The sequence below is a fragment of the Hylobates moloch genome, unplaced genomic scaffold (assembly GCF_009828535.3).
Source record: "Hylobates moloch isolate HMO894 unplaced genomic scaffold, HMol_V3 SCAFFOLD_19, whole genome shotgun sequence".
In the NCBI taxonomy this organism is placed as follows: Eukaryota; Metazoa; Chordata; class Mammalia; order Primates; family Hylobatidae; genus Hylobates; species Hylobates moloch.
In genome coordinates, this window is record NW_026652294.1 from 73,107,060 (window position 1) to 73,133,417 (window position 26,358).

Below are 26,358 nucleotides of genomic sequence, written 5' to 3' on the forward strand. Positions count from 1 at the left end.
CTCTCCTCTGCTCTGATGTGCCAGGGGTGGAATTTTGACAAACTTCATTTGCCAGCCTCCCTTGCCAACTAGCTTCCTGTTAAGTTCAGTAAATGGGAAGCCCTTGGGGACTGGAAGGTGGGAGGGGGAATTATTTCCTGTTTCTAGTTCCTGAATGTGTCATGCCTGTAGCAATAGGTAGCAGAAAGGTAGCTGCTCTCTGTAGTTCTAATATTTGGCATCCACTTTTTTGCTCTTTCAGTCTTCTTATATCTTTATTACAAGTTCCTAATATTAAATACACTCTATTTTTGTGACTGGACTCTGGCCGATACTAGTACTTGATACTAGGTGTGGTCCTAGGAAACAGATTCTCAAATTCTGACATTCTGGGATTGATTTGATTTCTTAGTGGTGTTGGATTAGTTTGAATTGAGAGCTGAACTCTTTGCCACTAGTAATCTATGGCATGCAATGGCATCACGATTGATTAAATTATCATCTATTCTTGCTAGGTTTGAATACCAAAGAAAGGCAAGTTTCTGGAGGCCAAGTAGCTGTTGCGTTTAACCATTATTGTAGTCAAGATGATTATAAGGAATGTAATATGGGATGGCTTTTCTGATTGCACCAGGGTGCTTACAGGAAGAAACTAACAAGTTTAGGGCTTTCACCTCAAATCATATTCAGAGCACCAGAGGGCTTCTAAGACTGCCCTGAAAGTACCTCTTATTTCTTCTAATTACAGGAATCACTAGACATGAAAGACATGACTGAAAAATTCAACCCAAATCAATCATTCACAGACTGGCTAAGTCTCATATGTGAAAGTTTTCTCAGTAATTTGAAAGGAGTAGGACTCTGAGACTAGGAATGGGGACATTTTGGTGGATTTGGATGAAACTGAGAATGTTGAAACCCCCAAGCATCCCTGAGTCTCCCTCGATAGTGGAAGAAGCCTCTCATTTCTTGTCTGATGGTATTAGCCTTTCCTTGTTTGAAAGCCTGTAATAACCCCATATGAAGCACTTGCCTTGCAAGGGAGATCCCTATTCTTTCTCAGCCCCAGTGCTCCCAACTCTCATGGCCTTTATTTAGAGTCAGTTCCCAGAATATACGGAGGTGGGAAGAGCAGAGTCTAGCTCAGGAGGAAAAGTCTTATACTTCAAAAGAATCATAAGATTTTGTTAACATTAGAGGAAACCAGGCTAATATGTATGGGGATGAATTCTAAAGGTATTAGACCCAGGAGCACAGAAGATAACATTGAACTGGGGCCAAATTAAGGTAGTCCTGATATACTACACTTTCCAGATAGTTTTGGACTTAATGTTGTAGACGATTACAGTAATGGTATCATGCCTTCATGTAATTCCTTTACACATTGATTTTTGGCATGGTTATGTGCTTGCTTTGGATAGTGGAACATTATTAGCAAATGTGATACAAACAGAGACTTGGAAAGCACTTGCACATTGGGTTTTCTTTCTTTTTTGCTGTTTTTGGATTAGCTTTTATGTTGAAGAAGCCTGGACTAACCTACTGAAGATACATGGTTTTACCAACAGCCAGCACCAATAGGAAGATATGAATGAAGCCATCTGAGACCAGCCATCTGGCAGCCAAACTGCCAACTGACTGCAAATGCATGAATGATCCCACTGACACTACGTAGAGCATAAATGAGTTGCCTCCACTGAGCCCAGCCCAAATTGTTATCCTATAAAATCATAAAAACATAAACAGTTGTTTTAAGTCACTAAGTTTTGGATAGTTTGTTATACAACAAAAGCTAGTTGAAACAAAGGTATTAGCTAGAGCAGCTGTGAATGGCACTATTTGCTTAGTTGGTTGGCTGAAATTTGGACTCACTGGTAGGTTACATTTAATAGTGTTGAGTTGCCAGAATGTCTCTGGAATAATGGCCTAAGCCATTAGAATCTCTAAGGAGATAGAAATAAGGGAGTCACTTATTATATGTAACTGTGCCTCTTCCCTCACCACACTTGGTCCTGAAAGAGCCTAAGGAATAGTTTCTTCTCCAAAGCATTGAAAAATGCTTTAATGAGAGAAGCCCCAGCACCCTTGAATATGTTCAGGCAGCTGCTTTCTATAGGCCAAGGATGAGGTGGGAAAAGCTGCCTGATTTCAATGTAGATGATGACATCCCAGATTAGCAATCAGCATTTCTTACCAGCAGGAATAATCTTCGGTGGTGGTTGGCTCTAAGAATTAAATAGCTGTGGGCCGGGCACGGTGGCTCATGCTTGAAATCCCAGCACTTTGGGAGGCTGAGGCGGGTGGATCACCAAGGTCAGGAGTTCGAGACCAGCCTGACCAACATGGAGAAACCCCGCCTCTACTAAAAATACAAAATTATTTTTTTATGGTGGCACATGCCTGTAATCCTAGCTACTCAGGAGGCTGAGGCAGGAGAGTCGCTTGAACCCGGGAGGCAGAGGTTGCAGTGAGCTGAGATTGTGCCATTGCACTCCAGCCTGGGCAACAAGAGTGAAACTCTGTCACACACACACACACAAAAAGAATTAAATAGATAATAGATGTGTAGCCTACCAAAGCATTACTTGATCTGTATAATAGAAACCAGACCTGAGATAACACATGCATGGTGATATGTGCTTATAGTCCCAGCTACCCAGGAAGCTGAGGTGGGAGGATCACTTGAGCCTGGGAGGTCAAGGCTACAGTGAGCCATGATTGTACCACTGCACTCCAGCCTGGGAGACAGAGTGAGACCCTGTCTCAAAATTAAAATAAAGTAAAGTAAAATAAAATAAAATAGAATAAAATAAAATAAATACAGTTTTTGAAGATTTTGGCTTAAAAGGGTTACAAATTTTCTAAAGTCACATAATATATAAAAACAAATCTGGATAATACTGAATTGTTCTGCTCATCTATAATATTATTTTATGAAGTAAGTTTCAATATCAACTTGAAAGAAAACTGACACAATTTTTTCAAAAAATAGACATAATTTGTTAAACTCCATGCATAATTATTAAGGAGGAAAGCATTCATGTTTCTTGGATGCTTCTTATATGCTACATACTTATTTTAATTCTCACAATAATTCTGTGAGAGAGGTGTTATTGTTAGGATATCTGTAAATAGATGAAGACATTGAGGCTTTAAAAAGTTGATCTTTTAAAAAATTGACGTATTAAGGAAAGATTATACAACTAGAGAATGAGTAGGGAAGGGAGAAACATTTAAACAAACTCCAAAATAACAATGTGCACAGCAATAACCAGGTTTTATAAGCAAACTTGAGGGTAATCCAAGATATGAAAACTTAAATTACCATGAAGTACCATTTTTTAACCTATTGACTTAGCAAAATTATATTTAAAAATATCCAGTGCTGGAAGAATGCACTGGTAGCAATGCCAACAGATCCTTTTCAAAAGTAAATTGACAGTATGACTCAAGAGCCTGAAGTGTTCACATTCTTTGACTCCATAATTCCCTTTTTAGGTATCCATCCTAATGAAATTAGATGTAAAAAGACATGCATTATCTGAAATAACATGATATATCAGTTAGGACATTGTATAATTTGAGGACTAATTAAAGAGACTCTTTGTAGAGGTGTGGGCTGGGTATAGGGAACTCTAAGGAATAGTGCAGTACCCAAGGGCTAGCAGGAACAGGTGTGTTTGTGTGTGTGTGTGTGTGTGTGTGTGTGTGTGTGTTGCAGGGGGTAAGGGGACACGTAGGCACGGAGACCTGAAAAGGGGATTGGAGAGAGCAGTTACTGGAACCCACAGGCAGATGGAGCCATGTGGAAAGGGTCATTCAACAAGAGCTGTGACCTTTAGTTGAGAGAATTATCCAGCCAGCAGTGATCCTGGAGAGGGAGAGCCTGGGGAATAAATACGCCAGCATTACTCTTCTCCCATCCTCTGATCTCCTGCCAGGATCCCCATTGGCTGAACCCAATAAAAAGCCAGAGAGCAATGGAGCCCATTGATACAGTCCATACAAGTCAGCTTCATAGGACCCAAAGCAGGGAGGAGAAGGCTGGAGAGTGGATCTGGAGGGTCAAATGGAGGATATCCAGCACAAAAGCTTGTAACTAAAGTGGCAAAAAAAACCCAGAAGCAACTGTAATCTTCCATTAATAGGGGAACAGTTAATTAAATTTTGTCACAGCCACTCAGTAGAATATTATGCAGCCATTAAAAATGATAATTGGGAACACTTGTCAGCAACATAAGTGTGAGCTGATGGTAGATGACAATTTTCTTTTTTTTTTTGAGACGGAGTTTTGCTCTTGTTGCCCAGGCTGGAGTGCAATGGTGCTGTCTCAGCTCACCGCAAACTCCGCCTCCCGGGTTCAAGCTATTATCCTGCTTCAGCCTCCCGAGTAGCTGGGATTATAGGCATGTGCTACCGTGCCCAGCTAATTTTGTATTTTTAGTAGAGATGGGGTTTCTCCGTGTTGGTCAAGCTGGTCTTGAACTCCCCACCTCAGGTGATCTGCCCGCCTTGGCTTCCCAAAGTGCTGGGATTACAGGCGTGAGCCACTGTGCCCAGCCCCAAATTTTTTAAAGTATAGAAAATTACACGTTGCAACCATAGCCAAACGTAAATACATAAATGGACGAAGAGCAGAAACAAACAGCAAACATGAAAGTGTTTGTGCTTGGATGATGAGATCATAGGTGATTTTTGTTTGTTTGGTCTTTCTCAATTCCTCAAACTCTCCTGAATGCTATTTTTGCTCCTTTTGTAAAAAGTACTTTTTTTTCCAGACTTAGAATTCATCTAAGTCTTTTAAGCATTGTCATTATGTATGTTTTAGCCCACTATATCAAGCCCATAAAAAGTAAAGGTGTTGGCTGGGTGCGGTGGTTCACGCCTGTAATCCTAGCACTTTGGGAGGCTGAGGTGGGCGGATCACCTGAGGTCAGGAGTTTGAGACCAGCCTGACCAACATGGAGAAACCCCACCTCTACTAAAAATACAAAATTAGCTAGGCGTGGTGGTGCATGTCTGTAATTCCAGCTACTCAGGAGTCTGAGGCAGGAGAATCACTTGAACCTGGGGTAGGGGGCAGAGGTTGCTGTGGGCCAAAATCGTGCCATTGCACTCCAGCCTGGGCAACAAGAGCCAAAGTCCATCTAAAAAAAAAAAAAAAAAGTAGAAGTGTTAATAGTAGCCATTCTCCCAATATATAATGAGTCTCAGAGGTGACCATGCATGAGGTACCTATCACGTTCCAGGTACATGGCAAAAATCTCACTCCTTCCCTGCTCTCTAGGAGTCTAAGGGGATGACAAAACCTGTGGTCAAAATCCTCATTATAAACTGAGAAAGATAACTGCTTTCTTTTTCTTTTCTTTTTTTTTTTTATTTTGAGACAGAGTCTTGCCCTGTTGCCCAGGCTAGAGTGCAGTAGCGTGACCTTGGCTCACTGCAACCCCTGCCTCCCGGGTCCACGTGATTCTCCTGCCTCAGCCTCCTGAGTAGCTGGGATTACAGGCACCCACCACCACTCTCGGCTAATTTTTGTATTTTTAGTAGAGACAGGGTTTCACCATCTTCGCCAGACTGGTCTTGAACTCCTGACCTCATGATTCACCTGCCTTGGCCTCCCAAAGTGTTGGGATTACAGGTGTGAGCCACTGCACCTGGCCCCTTTAAATTTTTTTATTTTTATTTTTTAAATTTTTTGCAGAGATGGGGTATCACTATATCCCTATTTCTATATATCTATATATATATGCATGTGTTTTTTTTTTTTTTTTGAGACAAAGTCTGGCTCTGTCGCCCAGGCTGGAGTGCAGTGGTGTGATCTCAGCTCACTGCAACCTCCACCTCCTGGGTTCAAGCGATTCTCCTGCCTCAGTCTCCTGAGTAGCTGTGATTATAGGTGCGTGCCACCATGCCCAGCTAATTTTTGTATTTTTAGTAGAGATGGGATTTCACCATGTTGGCCAGGCTGGTCTGGAACTTCTGGCTTTAAGTGATTCACCCACCTTGACCTCCCAAAGTTCTAGGATTATAGTCGTGAGCCACCGTGCCTGGCCAGGTCTCACTATATTGAAGTAAACTGATGCTTAGAGGTCAACCAATATATTCAAAGTTGTATAACTCATATCTAGTTGAGCTGGGGTTTTAATCTCTGATGCCAGAACCCACACACCACCTACACTCCTATAGCACTTCCCTGGAAAAGAGTGAAATTAATTATTATAATAAAATTCTGGGATACATGTGCTGAATGTGCAGGTTTGTTACATAGGTATACATGTGCCATGGTGGTTTGCTGCATCTATCAACCTGTCATCTAGGTATTTATCCTAATGCTCTCCTCCCCTTTCCCCCCACCCCAACAGGCCCTGGTGCGTGATGTTCCCCTCCTTGTGTCCATGTGTTCTCATTGTTCAACTCCTACTTATGAGTGAGAACATGTGGTGTTTGGTTTTCTGTTCCTGTGTTACTTTGCTGAGGATTATGGTTTCCAGCTTTATCCATGTCCCTGCAAAGGACATGAACTCATTCTTTTTTTATGGCTGCATAGTATTCCATGCTGTGTATGTGCCACATTTTCTTTATCCAGTCTATCATTGATGGGCATTTGGGTTGGTTCCAAGTTTTTGCCATTGTGAATAGTGCTGCAATAAACATACGTGTGCATGTGTCTTTATAGTAGAATGATTTATAATCCTTTGGGTATATACTCAGTAATGGGATTGCTGGGTCAAATGGTATTTCTGGTTCTAGACCCTTGAGGAATCGCCACACTGTCTTCCACAAGGGTTGAACTAATTTACACTCCCACCAACAGTGTAAAAGTGTTCCTATTTCTCTGCACCCTCGCCAGCATCTGTTGTTTCTGAAATTAATTATATTGATCAGCAAAGAGACCACACAGTATAAAAATACCACTTTAAACCCCATATGGTAGGAAATCAGGGCACATTATAGTGTGTAACAAAAAATATAGATTTGTTGCTCTAATTCCATCCCTTTCAAACTGAACAAGCAGCCTTGACCAAATTACTTAACCTCTCTGTGCCTTTCCTTATCTGTAAAATGGAGTAATTAATAGTGTCTTTTTCAGAGAGTTTGGGGATGATTCATTCCAATAGTATGTGTAAAATGCTTAACAATATTGGGCAATAGCAAGTACTTGATAAATGTTAGGTGTTAAGATAGCATGCTGTAGTATAGAAAATTTCTGAAGCTAAGACACAATGCCTCATGATTTTCTCCCCTGACAGAACCCAGATTTCAGGATACTACAGCTAGGTTGCTGTCTCCCTATTTGGTAATCTAAGAGATAGCCCTAATCTAGGAACAAAGATGGGAATATTTTGACAGAAGCCATTATGCCACTGGGTTCCTAACAGAGTTAAACAAAACTACCCAAGCATTCAGCACGCCAATCACATATCTGGGGCATGGGTGGGGGTAGGGGCAGCACAGGTGGGCTTGCTTCCAGGGAAGAAGGCCTTGTCTCCTGCCCTGCTCTCTGTGGTGTTAGGAAGTGCTCCTCCTCCAGCAGGAGCCCCAGATCAAGCATCCCTAGGACCCAACCCTGCTGAAAAGTGCATCCAAGTTTGCCTCAAAGGCCTTCAAATCTTTGGGAGCCAAATGGCATAATAGGATATTAAACTTACTGACTTGCAAGACCCTGAGCAAACCTCTTACCCAAAAGTAGAATATATGAAGAACGTTGAAGAATAACAATTGAGTTTTATTCTTTAAAGGCATTCTCTGATTTACATGAGAATTGAGAAACTGAGATGTATGATTTGTCTGTTAGTCAATTTCACAACCTTTCATTCCCATAAGCCCCAGATTTTGCTCATTTAAGGAGCTTGCTTTAGGCCCACCTACCTAAGTCTGTTATACTAGCTAATGTGCCCATTTGAATAGTTCAAGGGTCAGCTAATATTCTGAGCTTCATGGCTCCAGTATAAAGAACAAATTTAACAAAATTAAGCTGCTTCTGCTCCACACATGTAGTGGGATCTTGCAGGATTTCCATAGTGACAATTATCAAAGGCCTTGACTCCTTAGCATTGCTGTATCACAGATGTGCAAACTGAGGCACTGAAAGGTCAAGTTTAAAGTCATACTGAGGGCCAGAAAAGGAGCCTTAGTTTGGGGCTTTTGCCATTTTAGCTACTTATCTGAAATTGCTGCAGATACAACGTATGAGCATATCAAATATTTTTGACTGTACATCATTGATTTCTGAGGTAAAAAACAAATAAAAAGAAACCAAGAATTTTTAAAGGAAAGATGTAATTAAAAAAAAAAACCACCATTAAACATGGTGCTGTTACAGGTTAAAACAAATGCTTTGTGACTTAGACCTCAAAAACAGAGCTTGATGACTTTACTCCACAATTTGTGCACTTAGTGTATATTTAAATGCTCTCTGTAATTAGAACAACTTCAGATGCTATCAAGATTCCAGTAAGCCATAAAACATGTCAATTATGATTTGAGTTTGTGCAAAGCCCTGTCTGTGAGCTCATAGTCTCAATAGCCTCTTCTAGTACCCAGAGGAAGCTGTAGATAAAAAAATAACTCTATTGGCAACCCATCTGTTTCTGTAACTGGAAATTTCCACACATCTCTGCTTTTGGAAATCACTTAGAAAACTTGAGGGGAAATAATTCCTTTTGCTTTCAGTCTGGCAGCAATAAGGAGCCTCAAGGAATTCTGTGGGTCCAGGATCCAGTGGGGTAATTTTCTAAAGTGCAGTAGTGCTTGCTCAGAGCCATACGCTCCAGAGGTGAGTCCAGATCAGTGAAGGGGCAGGTTCCATGGCCAGGTGTTGGCTAGTCTTGTTGCAGGTTTCAGATTAAAGTGCTGGGTCATCCAAAGGCATCTGAAAAGTGCAAATGGCAAGCTCTGCAGGCCACTGAATTCTTGTTCAGAGTCCAGAAGCTTCTTCAGATGTCATATCAGGTGACCCTGGCTCCCAAGACCACAGGTTCAGATCTGGGGAGAAAAGCCCACAAATAAGAAAAATCATTTTTTATGATTAGAAAATATATAACCTCCCCAAAATTTGAGTGAGGAACTGTTTTTTTTTAGAAAAAGTTTATCTAGCTGGAAGCAGCGTGGTTTAAAACTTTTCATTTAAAACTTCTTTCCACAGTTTTTACCATTGCCCTAGTCCAAGTCTTCAGCTTCTCTCCTCCGACCTATTGCAAGAGCTGCTCCTCTTCCATTCTGTGGGCCACACATAGCTCAGTAATATTGGAGCACATTTCAGGGGCCTCTCCTATTCAAAACCTCTTATAGTTCCCTATTGTGTCAGATATTTCTATTAATTCCTGCAGACTCATTATTCACCCTGCTGCGCTCTATTCATGCTCCAGGATGATGACGTTGTAGACTGCATCACTGGATTCCTCCCTCTGTCTTTGACTGGGCTCAGTCTAGGGGAAAAAGAGGGTTGCAGTGGGTTGAGAGTGAGGTTCGGGTATCTATTCCTCAGCAACTTCCCAGACAAGTTGTGGGTTGACTTTGTCCCTCTGTTAAAGGCCACAGGTCCTGCCAGGTGGACCTTTCTCATTGCCATTTTTACTAGGGTTCTGGGAACTGCTCCCTCCCCTTTCTCCTTCAGACCTAGGAATAGTCACCTTCCCTGCCTGCTCTTGCATCCTGGCATGCTCAGTATCCCTTGCTGGTTTCCCTTAATGCTGCACATACCTTTGTAAATTAAACTTGCCTCAGTTACCTCTTCTAAGCATGCCCTCCATTTCCTGCTAGGATCTAACTGAAGCACTCTTGGTTAGTAAGTAAAATCTAACCTTTGCCTGGAATTAGTGGTTTACAGTACATCCCCTAACAGTCTTTCCCCCTTATCTCACACCTGGCTTTCTCTCTGAACGGGGTCACGTGCACTTTCCCACACCTTCCTGCCTCTCTGCCTTTCCTCTTAGTGTCTCCTCTAACTAGAAGAGTTTGCTGTTTCCATTTCTTCCTGATTCAAAAGTCACCTCCTCCATGAAACCTTTCTTCTTCCCTGATTATCCCCAGCTTAAAGTGATATTTGTCCCCATCTCTGAACTTTCGTGTATTATTTGTCCCTCTTATATGAACCATAGAGAACCATAAAAATACACAGACTTTTCATACCATTAAAAATTCATGGGCACAGGTGAGTGAAGCTGTTAGTGACTCCTCTTGCTAATAGCACTCTCCTCCCTCCCTGAGACAACTGTGCTGCCTGAAGAAAGAAAGTGTGAAGTTGCCTGACATGGGTTGGGTATTTCTGAGGATTGATAAGTAAGGTGGGCTTCAGGATATAGGGATAATATGAGAGCTATATGATTTTCCAAATATGTTCCAAGAAGCACAAGGTATCTTAGAGCAGTGGCCGCCAACCTTTTTGGCACCAGGGACTGGTTTCGTGGAAGACAATTTTTCCATGGATTGGGTGTGGGAGTGGGGGTAGGCTATAGTTTCGGGATGAACCTGTTCCACCTCAGATCATCAGACATTAGATTTTCATAAGGAGCACACAACCTAGATCCCTCGTATGTGCAGTTCACAATAGGGTTCACGCTCCTATGAGAATCTAATGCTGCTGCTAATCTCACAGGAGGTAGAGCTCAGGTAGTAGTGCCCGCTCGCCTGCTGCTCACCTCCTGCTGTGTGGCTCAGTTCCTAACAGGTCACTGGTACCGGTCTGCGGCCCAGAGGTTGGGGACCTCTGCCTTAGAGGTCTTTGTAGGGACAAATATGATATGGACAAATAGCCTATATCATAGGGTGATTATATCCTCCACTCTAATTTCACCACTTTTTTAATTTGCTTGACATGTAGGAGTTCTGTCTAATATTTCCTTTGCAAAAGGTTTATAGTGGCAAAAGGAAAAGAAATTGGAAACCACTGAAATGGGAAAGGGGAAAGGAAACACACCCATGTGGAATGCTGATGCTGTGGTCAGTTCTCAGGTGGAAGTTCTTAGAAGGAAGACAGGATACTCATGAAAACAAACAAAACAAAACAAAAAAAACATAAAGACTGGACCAAAAGTATATAGAAAGCTGGCTTCTTTTTGTTTTTACCCAAATTGTATGAATGAGAACTGTTTCTTGAGTACCTTATCTGTAACTTAATTGTAAGAATCTTGGATGACTGATAAATTCATCCTTCTAGTTCCCACATGGCCTGACAGGGTCTTGCAAATAGCAGACACTTAATACAGGTTTGTAAGTGGGTGAATGAATGAATAAATGAATGAGTAGCACTATGCTGGGAATCATGACTTTTTTTGGTCTGCTACTGTTTCACTCAAGGAAGTCACTTAATATCTCTTAGCCTCCAATGTCATAATCTGTGAAATGAGGTAGCTAGGATACATGGTCTGTAAGCTCTAACCAAGGCTTGATGACTGTAATAACTATTTTGTAAAGGATAGATGATATATAGCTATGGTATCATAATCCATTCCTAAAGTTTTACTGTTTATCTGCTTGTCTGCATAAGAGGTAGAATGGCTAGGCCCAAATAGCAGCACAGGTAAAGTTAGATACAAGAACAATTTCCACAAATGGAAAGGGCAGTGTGTCACAGACAAGGACTCATTGGGTCTGAGTTCTAGCTCCATTTCTTACAGTAAGTTATGAGATGACCTTATGCAAGTCACTTCAGCTCTTACATCCTTAGAGTGTATCCATCACATTTAGCTGTGCTAGGAATCTTTGAAAGGCGACTAAGACATTGGTAGGTGTCCTTTAAAGAAGGTATAGCATTGCCCTTCCTAAAGTTGATAAGGACTGATGAAGAGTCCTATATAATGTATTTGACTACTGGGATCTAGAGAGGTGAGTGGGGATGGTTGAAATGGCTTCAGAAAGTATTATTATTCTTCTTAAAAGTAATACATCAGGGCACTCAAAAATGTGGTGAAGTACAACAAAAATTCAGAAAACATAAAAGTAAAAAGCGATACTTGGTTCCATAATCCAAAAACATGATTACAGGCATTTTCATATTTTTACTTCTGTTTTTCTGGAGGAAGGGAATATCATGAGTCTATAAATAACATTTTTAATAGGACATGAATGATACATAAGTATATTTTTATTTTGCAATTTTTCTATTATATAGAAAGTATTTCCCCACATTATTATTCCTCAGAAATAGAAGTTTAAATGGCAACGTAGGGTCTATTTATTATAGGTTCCAGTTTTTTCCATGTTGTATTAGAGTAAACTAGGTAATGCTGTAGGAACAAACAACTCTAAAATCTCAATATAAAAAACAAAACTTATTCTTGTTCATGTTCCATGTACACTGAGGGTCAGCAGGGTACTCTGTCAATTTTAGTTACTCAGAGACTGAGACCGATGGAACAATTACTACCTAGAATGTTACTGGTTACCATGCCAGATGGATAAAGAAAATATGGCAAAGTATATGCCAACTCTTATATCTTCTACCCAGAAATAACACGCATCACTTATGCTTACATTTAATTGACCAAAGTGAGTTACATGACCACACTTAACTACAAATTAATTACAGAGAAGTGCAATTCTATCATGTGCACAAAGGCAAGAGATCCAGGAAATGGTGAAACAGCACTAATACTGAACTCTACTAGACATTTTCACAAGTCAGGTCTTGCTTCAGTTGCTGGTTAGTGAAGCAAAACCAGCAAGCCTTGTGCTTCTTAATTTGTAAGGGAAAATATTCATCTGAATAAAAGTCTTGTAAGAAGTACATGCAAGGGACATGTCCAGGCCAAGTCCCAAGACTCCATCTCCCAAGATGCCAAGTCACAATATGAGAGTGCGGGATGACTCCCGGGCAGCCTAGATCTGTACACTCGCCTCATAATGGATGGTTTTGGGGTGAGATAGAACTGGGATGGCAGAGAATGGGTGTGGGAACGTCAAAGCCCTGAGCTGTCTGGGCCTGAGCAATATTAAAATCTTAACCATGGCAATTTCTAGGCAATGGATTCTAAATTATTTTTGTTTTCTTTACACTTTTTTATTTTTTATTTTTATACTCATAAAAAATCAGTAATTTAAAAAATATTCTGAAACTTGTTATTGTTGTAGGTTATTCTTTTTTTGAGTTGATAGACTCAACTAAAATTAAACAAAATTTATTTTAATATTTTTTTTAGTATTGGGTCAGGTTTGGTCAAAATCAGACACCTTTTAAATTTATTACATAATAAACTATAAGAAACATTGATAAACGGACAGCAAGACAAATATCAAATACCATATAGTTGCATTAACACTAATATCCCACTTTATTATATTGACCAGGTGGACCTAAAATATAGACACATAGAAGCAGCCAGAAAATAATGCTGTAATCATGTGCTTAAGAGTGGTATAGATTGTGTGTACAATGCAGCGGAAAAATAAAAAGGTATGAGTTGGGGGAGAGAGTCTTACAGATTAAGCAAGAGAGTGTAGTGTATGTAGGCTGGGCACAGTGGCTCACGCCTGGAATCCCAGCACTTTGGGAGGCCAAGGCAGGAGGATTGCTTGAGCCCAGGAGTTTGAGACCATCCTGGGCAACATAATGAGACCCCAGTTCTACACAAAATAAAAATTAAAAATCCAGGTACGGTGGCATGCACCTGTAGTCCCAGCTACTCAGGAGGCTGAGGTGGGAAGATTGCTTGAGTTCAAAAGTTGAGGCTGCAGTGAGCCACGGTCATACCACTGCACTCCATCCTGGGTGATAGAACAAGACCCTGTCTCTAAAAAAAAATTAAATTAAATTTTAAAAAAGCAGAGTGTAGTGTATGGGTGTGGATTCTTGACTTGGACATCTGGATTGCTGAATCAATTTATTGGCCCTTATATTATTAGCCATATACCTTGGGCAAGTTAGTTAACCTCTTCATGTTTTGCTTCCTCACCTATAACCTGGGAAGCAGGGAGTAAGTACTTTAGAGGGCTACTGTGAGGATTAAATGAGCTAGTATAAACACACTTCTAATGTCTTTGAAGAGAAGCCTGGTGTTATAATAATAAAGTTAATCATTACTGTGTCTTAAAGTAGACCATGCCAAAAGTTGGGATTTGGACAAGTAAGAAGGAATGGGGAGGACATTCCAAAAGAATAACCAACATGAGCAAAGGCACAGAAGCGGGAATGACTCATGGCAGTGGTGTTGGTGGAGCAGCTCGACTTGAGGAAAAGTTTTGTTGAGGAGTGGTAGGTGAGTTGGCTTAGTGAAATGTGGCTAGTTGTCAAAAGGCCTGAAAAATTCTGGGAAGGATTTGATATAATCTATAGAGACAAGAGATGACATGATGATGATGAAAACAGTGTCTTGGGTGATTAGATCTGGCAGTGGTATGTTGGTGCCTTTTTAAGGGACCTTTCCAAAGCTATCTAGAAATATTTAAATTCCTCATTAGGTATTGGCAAAGAAAATGGCCATACCACCTAAGGCAAAGAAAGTAAGATATTAGATAAGTCAAACCTACCTCAAGTAGTCTCTTCATTGTACCAAGGCATCATTTCCAAAACTTTGGTTTGATTTTGTTAAATCATTTTGGCTACAGGGTGCCCCTACTCGCCACCTAGATTTACTCAGATATTCATTGCTATTGCATCCAAATACTTAGAGTGGTAGATTTTGATATCACAGATGTCCTTTTGTTGCTGAAATTTTGAGAGGCAGTGAGCTGAGAAAAAAATCCTGCTGAACTAAACAAAAACCCCAAACTGGCAGTCTGCATGCAATCTAGGTTGGCATGTTCATGCATGAGCAGGTATTAGACAGAACCCTGGCCTCTTGAACAACTCCAATGACCAGATAGTAGTTGGTTACTTACTTCTGTTTATGAAGGCTCAGGCAGGAATGACAAATTGACTTACTTCAGCCAAATATATGTCCAAGACTGCCCCCCTCATCTCTTGGTGCCTGTGATGATTAATTTTATGTGTCATCTTGGCTTAGCCATGGTGCCCAGTTGCTTAGTCAAATGCTAGTCTATATGTTGCTGTGAAAGTATTTTGTAGATGTAATTATCATTTGCTATCAGTTAACTTGAAGTAAAGCTGATTATCTCCCATGATGTAGGTTGGCTTCATTCAATCAGTTGAGGGCCTTAAGAGCAAAAAACTGAGGTTTCCCAGAAAAGACAGAATTCTGCCTCAAGACTGTAACGTAGAAATCCTGCCTGGGTTTCCAGACTGCTGGCCTGCCCTACACATTTCAAACTTGCCAGCCCCCACAATCATGTGCTGCTTCCCCTGAGTCTAAGCTTTTCATCCAACCAGGCTTAATGATTTTAGCAACCTACTCCTTCTGACCCCTAGATCATATCCTTCCTCCTCCACAGATTCCAGCTCCAAACCTGTCAACCTCATGAAGAGACTTGTGTTTTTCCCATATTACTCTTGACTCACAGCCCACAACAATGTACTTCTTAATCATTGTTTGTTGCAAAAACATCCACTGTCAATTGCATCGCAGTTGAATATCTTCTCTTTGCTGTTAGATTTTAACTCTGTTTCTAACTATGTGAGACCAGAGGTCCAGTGCAGTATCATCTAGGAGTGCTTAGGAATATAGACCGAGCAAAAGATGGCATGATTGTTCTGGGGCTAAGAACAAGGCTTCGCTGAAATGCTACCAAACAGGAAGATTTTATAAGCTGGAACTATTCAGTTGCCTTCCATGAATTAATAGAACAGTGGTTACTTTAAAATTCAAGCTGAGAGAGAAAAGAAGGTAAGAAAGAAAAGCAAAAATCATGCTTACTCACAGCACTGTTCACTTCCCTCTTTGTTGTGGTGACAGGTCTTTTTGTTGTGTCTGAAAAAGAAAAATTCCAGAAATGGAATAAGATTAATGAGAAAACTGTTTGGCTTATAGATTAAAATATGGCAGGACAAAAAGTAAATCTAAATAAATCCACATAGCGAAGCCCAAATGTTCACTGTGGCCTGGGACTTCAGGATGGTAATGCCTAAAGCAAAATCTGGCCCCTAGGCAAAGAGTGTGAACAAAGAAGACTCACACTTTCCATTCCTCTGTCTACTCCTGGCCCTCAGGCACTTAAAGGCTGAGGGACTAATTTGGGTATTCAATCCAGGAAATGTCTGGCTGCAGAATTAGCTCTCCCTTTTCTGCTTTAGTCTTGACTGCCACTTCTGCCTGCCTTCCCTGGTCCAGGTCAGAAGCTCTGATCAATTAATTTGCACTAAGGTATAAGTGACTGATACTGGCTCAAAGTAACTCAAGTTCTTGGTTCAGAAGCACAGGTTCACATAATGGGATGCTGCGCACCAGTAAGTTTCCTTGGTTTCACATCTTTCTTTTGATTTTTTTTATATCAATAGGTTTAGGGGTACAAGTGGTTTTTGGTTATGTGGATGAATTGTATACTGGTGAAGTCTGAGATTTTAGTGCACTCGTCACCCAAGTACTGTACATTGAACTCAGTATGCAGCTTTTTTATTCCTCACTGCCACTCCCTACTCTCTCCTTCTGAGTCTCCCATGCCCATTATACCACTCTGTATGCCTTTGCATATCCATAGCTTAGCTCCCACTTACAAGTGAGAATATATGGTATTTGGTTTTCCATTCCTGAGTTACTTCACTTGGAATAATGACCTCCAGCTCTATCCAAGTTGTTGCAAAACACATTATCTCATTCTTTTTCATGGCTGAGTAATATTCCAGGGTGTATATATACCACATTTTCTTTATCCACTTATTCGTCAATGGGATCTTAGGTTGGTTTCATATCTTTGCAATCTTGAATAGGTTTTCACTTTTTTCTTAACCTCTGATTTCACATATTCCCTCCCACTCTGATTCTCTTTTAAGATTTAATGCCCAACTCCTGCCATTGCCTGGGTTCCTGAAATCAGTCCATTCCTAATTCTGCTTTTGCCCTTATATACCAGGTTTTTAGTAATTCCCTCATGACTATCATGAGCTCGGCCTGGAATTTGGAGGTCTCTATTCAGCACTGTAGTCTCTTTCATGAGGGTTTGCATTTGAAAGGAGCCCAGTGGTTAACCCATAGGAATTGCTCTTGAATGTTGGCTTCAGTGGGTACCTCGATAATGCCTGAGGTTAGTGCTGCCATTCTCTGTGGGCCACAGGTAACCATAAACCAGCATATTTGGTTTTAAACCCCTGTAAAATTCTGGCTCAATCTTGTAGGGCTGTGCCACTCAGAGTCTGCTTCATGGGCTGGTGCTGGTAGGTGAACTGTTACCAGCCTATGATGATAACTGTTCCTTCACAAGAGAGTTTAAGAAACACTGTTCTGAAGATCTGAAGACCTGTTCTAAAGATCTAGATTCTGTAGCTGGTGACTCCTACTGGATTCTAACTTGACTTTGCCATTGGCTCAGCAAGTCAATGTATAAGTCACTCAATTATTTTGGATTGAAGCTTACTTTTTCCTTCCGTTGCTCAAAGATAATAATATTGATTGAACCAATTTGTATTAAGAACTTTTGCAACAAATAGGCCACAAGTTTTGGAGTCAAATAGACCTGTATTCAAATCCCAGCTGTATGACTTTGGGAAGTCATATAACTTTTGCAAGCCTCACTTTCTTAACTCCAGCATAAAGACACTTCTCCTTGCCACAAGCAATTTTTGTGAAATTAAATGAGAAGTTTGTAAAGGGTCTAGCACAGTGGTTTTCAGTAGAACTTTCTGCAATGATGGAAATGTTGTATATCTGTACTGTCCAATACAGGAGCAATTATCTGTACATGGCTATTGAACACTTACAGTGTGTGAATACTTAAGATGTGACTGATGAATTGAATTTTTATTTAACTTGAAAAGAGCCACAGATGGCTATTATATTGGACAGAGCAGATCTAGCATACTCAACCTGCATATAGTAGGTCCAATGTTTAAAATTTCACTGAACATTTATTATATGCCAGGTAATTTTTTAGACACTGGTCATATATTGGTGAATCAGAGAAACACAGTTACTGTACTCTTGAAACATAAAGACTAGCAGATGAAGCAGAATTTAACATTATTTTGCAACAGAAGTTGCCAGCTTCTTCTCTAGAGTCCAGCAGGTCACCCTGGAGCCCTGAACTGTTGAATTGTTCCTCTTAGGGGAAAATGGTAAGCAGGACCTTTTATGGACCAATAATGGCTGCCCTCCTAATACACTTTAGTACACAGAGCTAGTCACTGAGGTATAGGTGGGTAAATCTGTTCAGGAGCTAAGGAGCCATCTGGAAGGAAAGGGACTAAGACTGCTACCTCTTTACTTAACTTTGCAATGGACTAAGAAGTTCAGGATACCAATGGCCCTAAGAGGAACTGAAGAGAAGGAAGTTAGGACTGGTGTCCCAGGCTCAACATGAGGGCCTAGAAGGGAAGAGGCTGGCTGTGTGCAGCTGTGGCTAAGGCAGGGATCCCCTCCTACCTCATCAACCCATAGGGGTCCTGCTTTGGGACCAATGACAGAGCACGTGTTGGGGAACCATAAGAACTGTAATCTTGTAGCACTGGGGTCTGTGTGGGGATCGGAACCAGCAAGGTTACCTTTGCGCAGTGGATGGAGACATCTGGAAGGACGAGATTCTGCATGGCAGCAGTAGACAGCAGCTGCTCAAAACCAGGGCCCTCCGGAGGACTAACCTAGCTGCCTAGCACTGGCCCTGTGGGCTAAGTAAGCTTTCTGGCAGTTTGTGGGAGGTGGAGAAGTACATGCTATAAGAGGAAGACATTGAACTTCTTGCTAAGATGGGCATGGGGGTACTTGAGGAATTAATTGGAAAATTAAAAGGGATGCAATTTAATTGGTAGCCCAAGCTATTAAAACAGAGCCTAGATATGCGATTGTGTGCTGAGTATACTGAAAGAAGAAGTAGGTGCTATGGAAACATATAATAAGGGGATTTAATGTAATGGGTGTGGTGCGTGGGGGTAGAATTAGGAAAGACTTGATGAAGTATAAGCTTAGCTGAGATTGAAAAGATGACTCCAACTCAGGTGGACAACAAGAAGAAAGTATTTTAAGAAGAGACAATATTGTATGAGAAAACTCGGAATTGAAAGACTTCCATGCCTCTGAGGACTAGAAAATCCTGTATGGTTAGAGCTTAGACAATGAAGGTGATGGTGATGCAGTTAAAGCTGGAGACATGAGTCAAACCATCCTGGGCTTGTTGGAACTTCATCCAGTAAGCAATAAGAAGCCATGGAGAAGGTCTGAACAGAGGACATGTGGTAGATTTATGATTTTTAAAAGCCTATTATAGCAAAAAGTGAGAACAGACCAAGTTGGAGGTAGCAGGAGTGAATACAGGGAAACCAGTTAGGAAGATTCCTCTGTAGCCCAAGTTGAACCACACTAGCAGCAGTGAAGTTCGGCCAATAAGCTGTAAAATGTTCCTTCTCTTGCTGCTTCCCCTTTTACAGAAAGAAAGACCATTTCAAAGAAGATAGGCAATTTGTACAAGGTCAGAGAGCCAATAAATGGCAGCACCAGGTCCCAGCCTAGCCCTCTGACCCTGGTTTAAAGCTCTGTCTACATCACCAGCAGTTCTCAACCCTTTTCCATGGCACACAAGTTTGTGTGCATGGCAGACACATGTAAGAAAGCAGATCTGAATGCAAGTGAGTTAGAGACAAGGGTTATATAGGCAACCATGATTTCTCTCTGGTTCATTAAAAATATAAAAGAAATTGTTTGCACATTTATTCACTTAATTCTTATTTGTAAGAAAGGCCTCCTAATCACAGTTAGAACTTGAGCTTTACCTCCCAGCTTGGAGCTACTGATATCCTCACTCACTCTTAAGACTGGGGTGAAGGATGAGGAGAGGATTTATTTCCACTCTATCTTTGAGTGTGATTCCATTCCATTCTCCCAAAGACAGCTGGAATGGAACACTCAGCTGCTCATTTCTGAAGTTATTAAGGAGTCCTCAGGCCCCAGGCCTTGAACCCTAGTATAAGACTGTTTTCAAGAGCTATGGGTGTGGGAGGTAAAGAAGAATGGCAGAAGATAAGACAACTGAGGTGCGTCTGACACAACTCTCTGAAGTGGTTCTATTTAAAAGTCGAAGTTCTGTTGGACATACCTCCTCCTTTACCATGAAGCTCTCTTCCCTCCCACATTTATTTTTCTTTCTTTCTTCTTCTCCATCTCCTGTTTTCTCTTTCTCCCTCACTCCCCTCGCCATCTTCTTCCCTCCCTCTGTCTTTTTCTTTTGGCAACAATTCCTTGCATTCTACAGTTAGAAATATTGTGGTCAGCACCCAAGTGAATGCATACACACATAGGGCAATGGACAAATAGAACATGACAATATTTTATGGCAGATGAAAATACAGAAGTTATGAGTATAAATGTAAGATAACAACCACTTAAAATTCCCCTAGTCCTCAGATAGTGCTGCTGCAAACTCCTGCTGAATTATTTCCACATGTCATTTCCTTTTCTATAGATGAGGCCACGTACAGATCTTTGGAGAAGTTTGTTGAGTGCAGACAAGGGAGCCGTTTAGGAAAGCACCAGCTAGGCCTGCATACATCCTGGGGGTTTTGTGGGCAGGCTCCACCCAGGAAACCAAAGACAGACACATGAACAACGAAGCAATGAAATCAGGGCTCTGTCCCAGCTGGTACAACAGAACAGGAGAATACAACAGGCTAAGGAGAAACTCGAAGGGAGCTGCTGAAAGACATTAATGCACCATCAACCAGCTGTTTCCTTATCCCCAAATGGCCTCACAAACCTTTCTCTTTTCCTTACCCAACCGTGGGGTTGAGATTCCTGGGAGAGGGGGTGGGTTTAACCCAGCTCATATCCAGACTGGGGAAAAGAGGGGTGAAAATGGAAGGAATCCTCAGAAAGGATCCTGGCAACCTCCCACCAGCAAAATCTGAGCACGTAGCTATCTGCATTGCCAAAATAACATCGCTGTCATGAGGCTGATGAAAGCTTTTGGCTCAAAGAATAAGACAAACTCTTTCAGACATAAGAACAAAACATTCCCTTTAAAAAACTCAGTGGAAGAAGTTCAGCTCACTGACGATGAGAGCCATTTTCTTCTGGGGAAAAACAGTCATCAAGACAAGCTCAGAGTGGTTCATAAGCTCTGAGTGGGTTTAGCATGAAACCAGGAAGCCGTAGGCCTACAGTGCAAAGCAGTGGCTCATGCTGCAGACACCCAGTCCATTTGGTTACCAGGAATAAAACTCACTTACCTTTTGAAGAATACAGCTTTTGACAGCGTTGTTTTCTTAGGGCTATCACTGTGGCTATGAAAATGGAAGCAATGATGCAGGAGGGGATGAAAATGTGAAGCAGCCAAGTTGGACGGGTCCTGGGTTCCATCTGACCTGGGTGAAGGAAAAGCACCAGAATCCTGTTACATGGCAGCTAAGAGGTAGACCAACAGGCTGGCCACATGAGTGGGTGACAGCCAATACGGCTAGCTCTGTGGAGCATTTACTCCATGCCAGGCCCTATTCTAAGTGCTCTGCACCTATCAGCTCATCCACTCCTCACAACCACTCTGTGAAGTTGGCTCTGCTATGATCCCCATTTCACTGGTGAAGAAAGTGAGGCACAGAGAGACTAGGAAGCTTTCCCTAAGTTACACAGTAAGTGACCCAGCCAAGATACAGTCTGGTTCCAGATTCTGTGCTTTTTACCACTCTCTCATATTATTTTTTTCCATCCATCCATCAATCCATCCATCTATCATCTAATCATCTTTCTTTCTTTTTTCTCTTTTTCCTCCCTATCCCCCTTCTCCTCCTCATCCTCTCTCTCTTCCCAGTGGCAAAGTCTCTCAGCCCAAAAATGTCTTTCCCCCACTGACAAGTACTCACAGTACTTAGAATCTATCCTTGTTAAATTTCAAGGATTAACAGGATCCTTTTGGAAAAAATAGAATGTCCTAGGTAGTGTTAATATACTAAACCCAGCCACTCATGCCTTAATGTGAATTATTACAATTGGCCCTTTGCCTTGTTTCAGTTTTTCAACGTCCTGGCACTGAGGAAAGGGTGAGTTTAGTAGAGGGGTGGATCCGAAGAATAATTCTGGAGGCTGGGGAAAGCCTTGTAAAGTCCTCTGGTGTGTGCATATTAGAACAAGGGCTCCAGACTGACAAAAGGCAGGGCTGGAGGAGTGTTCACCTACAGGGAGGTGAAAGGGTACCCAAGTTAATTTGTGCCCTATTCAAAAGCTTAAATTTTTCCTCTGGAGTCATTCACATGGAATAAACATGACAGGCTGGTACAGGAAAAACTGGACAAAACTGCTCAGGAGGAAGGGCTCAGTCCTCCCAACTTCCCAGCCCTCAAACTCCACTACCTCCAGCACAGTGCTATCTGAGAACCACGGATTGCTTTAGTGGAGAAGAGATTACACATTATTTAGTCTGAGCCCCTCATTTTAGAGTTGAGGAAGTAAGTCTCAGAGTTGCTAAATAATCTATCTGAGGTCATCACTGCTAAGTAAAAGTCAGTGCCAGGATTGCAAACCCGGATCTATCTGACCCAAAGCTCAGCCCCCACAGATATTTGTCTCCATCCAAAAGAGTGTGATTAACATTAAGGAAGAAAAGATAAGGAGCCTTGCTCATCCAAACACTGGATAACCCATAGTGATTATAATCTGCTTCTTAATTTCTAGGAAGTGCTTAGTAAGCACTTTGTGAGTCAAGGAGAACTGGGCCTCTCACTGTCCCCACAACAAGAGAGGTCCCTACCTCAATGTCTTTATGCAAACCCTTGTCCTGTGCAGGTTCCCTCATAGTCTCTTCCATATACAGACACCCTACTCATCGCTGAAGACTCCAAAGTTGAACATCCAGTAGGAAATCAGTCTGCTTAGACTGTTTGGAGGGCAAAGGCCTTATCTAAACTACCTCTGAGTCCTCTCTAGATAGAGCCAAGCAACAGCTACATGAAAAGTGTCAATATGGAATTGTTGCACTGAATTGACTGTCTCTTTTCTAGTCCACCTAGCCTGATCCTCCTAGTCATTTGTTATCTTGTGGTATACTGCTGGTTAATCCATTCTTTCTTTCAACTTTAGTATTAAGGAATTAGCTGGACACATGGCTTCTCAGAGACTATGTTTCCAAGCCTCCCCTGTAGTTAAGTGGGCCCAGCCACGTAATCTAAGTTCAGGCTAAGAGAGTGAGTTTTCAATGTCTTGGCCTTAAAACATTGAATGTGTCTTCCACCACTCATTTACTTTCTGAAGGTTGAAACATGGGTTTGGCACTGACTGAGCTTTGACAATTTTATAGGGACAACATCCTGGAGAACGGCAGAGCAACAGATGAAAAGAATCTGGATCATTGAATGACTCTGTGGAACACAGCTACTTAGCTGCTCTGAACCACCTGAGTGTTACATGGAAAGAAATATACTTCTGTCTTGCTTCTCACTGTATTTTGAGGTGTCTTCATTATGGTGGCTTAGCCTGTATCCTAATACATATTCCTCTAAGTTGTTTTAAAATTCTTGCATACTCTTTTGTCGTTTATTTTATTTTATTTTTATTTATTTATTTATTTGAGAAGGAGATTCACTCTTGTTGCCCAGGCTGTAGTGCAGTGGCATGATCTTGGCTCACTGCAACCTCCACCTCCTGGGTTCAAGTGATTCTCCTGCCTCAGCCTCTTGAGTAGCTGGGATTACAGGAACCTGCCACCACTCCTGGCTAATTTTTTGTATTTTTAGTAGAGACCGGGTTTCACCATGTTAGCCAGGCTGATTTTGAACTCCTAACCTCAAGCAATCCACCCATCTCAGCCTCCCAAAGTGCTAGGATTACAGGCATGAGCCACTGCGCCTGGCCAATAATGGCATACTCTTAGCAATGATATAGTGATGCAATGGCAAAAAAATATTTGCATTATCCTTGCCACAACTTCATGAACTCACAAGTAAGTCATGCAACTTGCTAGAGATACCATATTTTTTTACGGTTTGCACACTTTCTGAGTACTAAGCACTTTACAAGCACGTTTCATTTAATCCTCATGATAACCCTATAAGCTATCTACCACTACTCACCTTCATGCTACACATGAGAGACTGAGTGCTAGAGTGGCTAAATAGGATATTTAGGTTCTCAAAGCTAAAAGAGAGAGAGTTTGAAATTTAAGCCTGTCTGACATCAGAGCCCATGCTCTCAACCACTGCCTGGAATCACCTCTAGGTCTCCTAGGAAGGATTCTCTTTTCTGCCAGCCCTACAAGGGTCCTTTTATATTTATTTTTTGTGGTGTAGTCCCATTCCATTTCCTAATGAAAATACAACAACTGGCTGAGCAGAAGAAACCCTATTTCAAAAGGAAAATGATCTGTTGCTCCCTAACTTGTGCTTGAAATTTGGAATGTTCAGTCATCCATTCTAGAGTCACTGGAGTACCCTCCACCCACCATACTCTTCATTTCTGTGTTCGTTTTATACATTGACTTCCGGAGAAGTCTGTGGGTCACAGCAGTCCACAGCTCAATTTATGAGAATGAGTAGAAAGGGAACAGTCATAAGACAACTTAAAAATGCCCTTGAGAAATAGAAGCAAGGAACTCAGAGGCGGATGTGTGACTTTGGTTATTTTGTTGCTGGTATTTGTGCCACAAGCTAGAATATCATTTGGCTGCTCTGACCTGGCTGTCCACACAGTCTGGTAGCTGGTTTGATGGGACTGCAATTATCTAAGATGGAGTCTCCAACCCAATCAACCCAACATTTGTTGAGCACTTATTATGAACACAGGACTCTGTTTTTGCCTTAGTGTGGAATAAAGACGACTTGTGTGAACAATGAAAATACATGGAAAATAAAATAGCAATTAAAAAGGCAAGCATAGTTACAAGGCAAACAAATGGTCCAGGTAATAGGTCTCAAAATGTGGGATGAGGGAAAGACCCCCTTGTGCCCTGGAGTGACTGAGCTGCCCCAGAGAGAGGGTGGGCTTGGAGCTAGTAGAGAGAGAAATAATGATATTTATGTGGAAAAACCTGAGCAAAGAAGGCATGGAGGTAGAAAAGGTGCAGCCAAGTTTAGAGAGCGTGTGGTGAGGAAGGGATGGTTAACGAAGCAGAGGATCCATGTCAGTGAACAGTAGGACAGATACAAAGCTGGGAAGGATGGGTAAAACCAGGTTGAGAATTTCTCGCTGCACAAAGATTTCTCCGTCTCCCTGATGGCTGTATTTATGAGTGATACCCTAGGAGAGCCTGAGCTCTGATGAAAACCCCACAGGTCTCTCCCATGGTTGTTGACTATTTAGTCAGCCATGTTGGCTCCCATGGAGAAAGTGGGTGGCTATTTTACTCCACTGTTAACTTCTCACAGCGTAAAGGCTTCCAGAGCCATGGTCAGTCTGCCCTTTCACATCTCTACCATGCAGAATAGAACACTGACATAATCAGTGGTGTAAAGTTATTTCTCAATTAATCTTATACAGGCCCCTATTTCCCTGGAGAGGTTCTTATATAAGAAGCTTCTTTCTAGAAAACTACAATTCATCCAAAGTACTGGGCCACACTTAACCAGGCAGGAAATTCCGCATAACGAATGACAGTTGAATAAACAATTACAAGGAAAAAAAGTTCTCGTGGGATTGCTCATATTTAATCCTCTTTAGAGGCTTTAGCTTTAGTATGAATTAGTTAGACTTCATCTTTCATGAGATGAGAAGTCTGTGGTCTCAACCATGATATAAAGATAGGTAGAGAATGTTGAAAGACCAACTTGCCTAATTCATTTTTTTACCTGAAGTTGGTCCTAAAATTGATGGATTTCTAGTTTCTTTCTTTCCCCTCCCTACCTCCTCTCCCCTCCTCTCCCCTTTCCTTTTCTTTTTTGGAGACAGTCTCACTCTGTTGCCCAGGCTAGAGTGGAGTACAATGGCACAATTGTAGCTCACTGTAACCTCAATCTACTGAGCTCAAGTGATCCTCCTACCTTGGCCTCCCAAAGTGCTGGGATTACAGACATGAACCATCGTGCCCAGCCTCTAATGTTTTTAGATTTCAGTTAAGGTCCTTAGCATGACTCCTCTCTTTCCTTCTAAACTAATAATTTAGTTAGAAGGAAGTTGGGCTAACTTTAGTGTTGGCATTGGGTAGTAAATTGTGGATAGGTAGAGAAGTGGGAAGAGGGGAGAGATGACAGTGCATCTAGCTGCCTCTGAAAACTGTATCAGGGAAGAATTTTTTCCAGAAGAAAATACCAGGAAAGTAATGATGAGATGGGTATTTAGTCACTGCAAAGTTCTTAGAGTCTGGTCTGTGGATCAGTGTCACTCCATGAAAAAATTAATTTTAATTTGGGATAAAGCATCAGATATCTCTGATGCCTCAACTCATACCATGTCTGCCTCACCCCAGCTGTACTTGATGGTGGTG

General features: G+C 41.5%; 1 protein-coding gene and 1 long non-coding RNA gene across 4 annotated transcripts in view; one reads left to right on the plus strand and one right to left on the minus strand.

The window, feature by feature from the left end:
* Nucleotides 1-1,738, plus strand: part of LOC131381966 (uncharacterized) — a 43,184-nt gene extending 41,446 nt beyond the window's left edge. Inside the window, exon 2 of the long non-coding RNA XR_009211070.1 lies at nucleotides 1,491-1,738. This is a non-coding gene — a long non-coding RNA (uncharacterized LOC131381966). The remainder of the gene's footprint in view (nucleotides 1-1,490) is intronic.
* A 5,921-nt stretch (nucleotides 1,739-7,659) lies between these two features.
* PDCD1LG2 (programmed cell death 1 ligand 2) overlaps nucleotides 7,660-26,358 on the minus strand; it is a 63,261-nt gene continuing 44,562 nt past the window's right edge. For 2 of the 3 annotated variants that reach the window (XM_032138763.2, XM_032138764.2), the window contains 2 exons: nucleotides 21,182-21,316; nucleotides 15,514-15,785 (listed from right to left, as the gene is read on the minus strand). In XM_032138763.2, the coding sequence (XP_031994654.1) occupies nucleotides 15,673-15,785; nucleotides 21,182-21,316 (248 nt within the window). In that variant the 3' untranslated portion in view covers nucleotides 15,514-15,672. Of the gene's footprint in view, nucleotides 8,968-15,513; nucleotides 15,786-21,181; nucleotides 21,317-26,358 lie in introns of those variants that run through there. The other variant, XM_032138766.2, reaches the window with a different exon arrangement.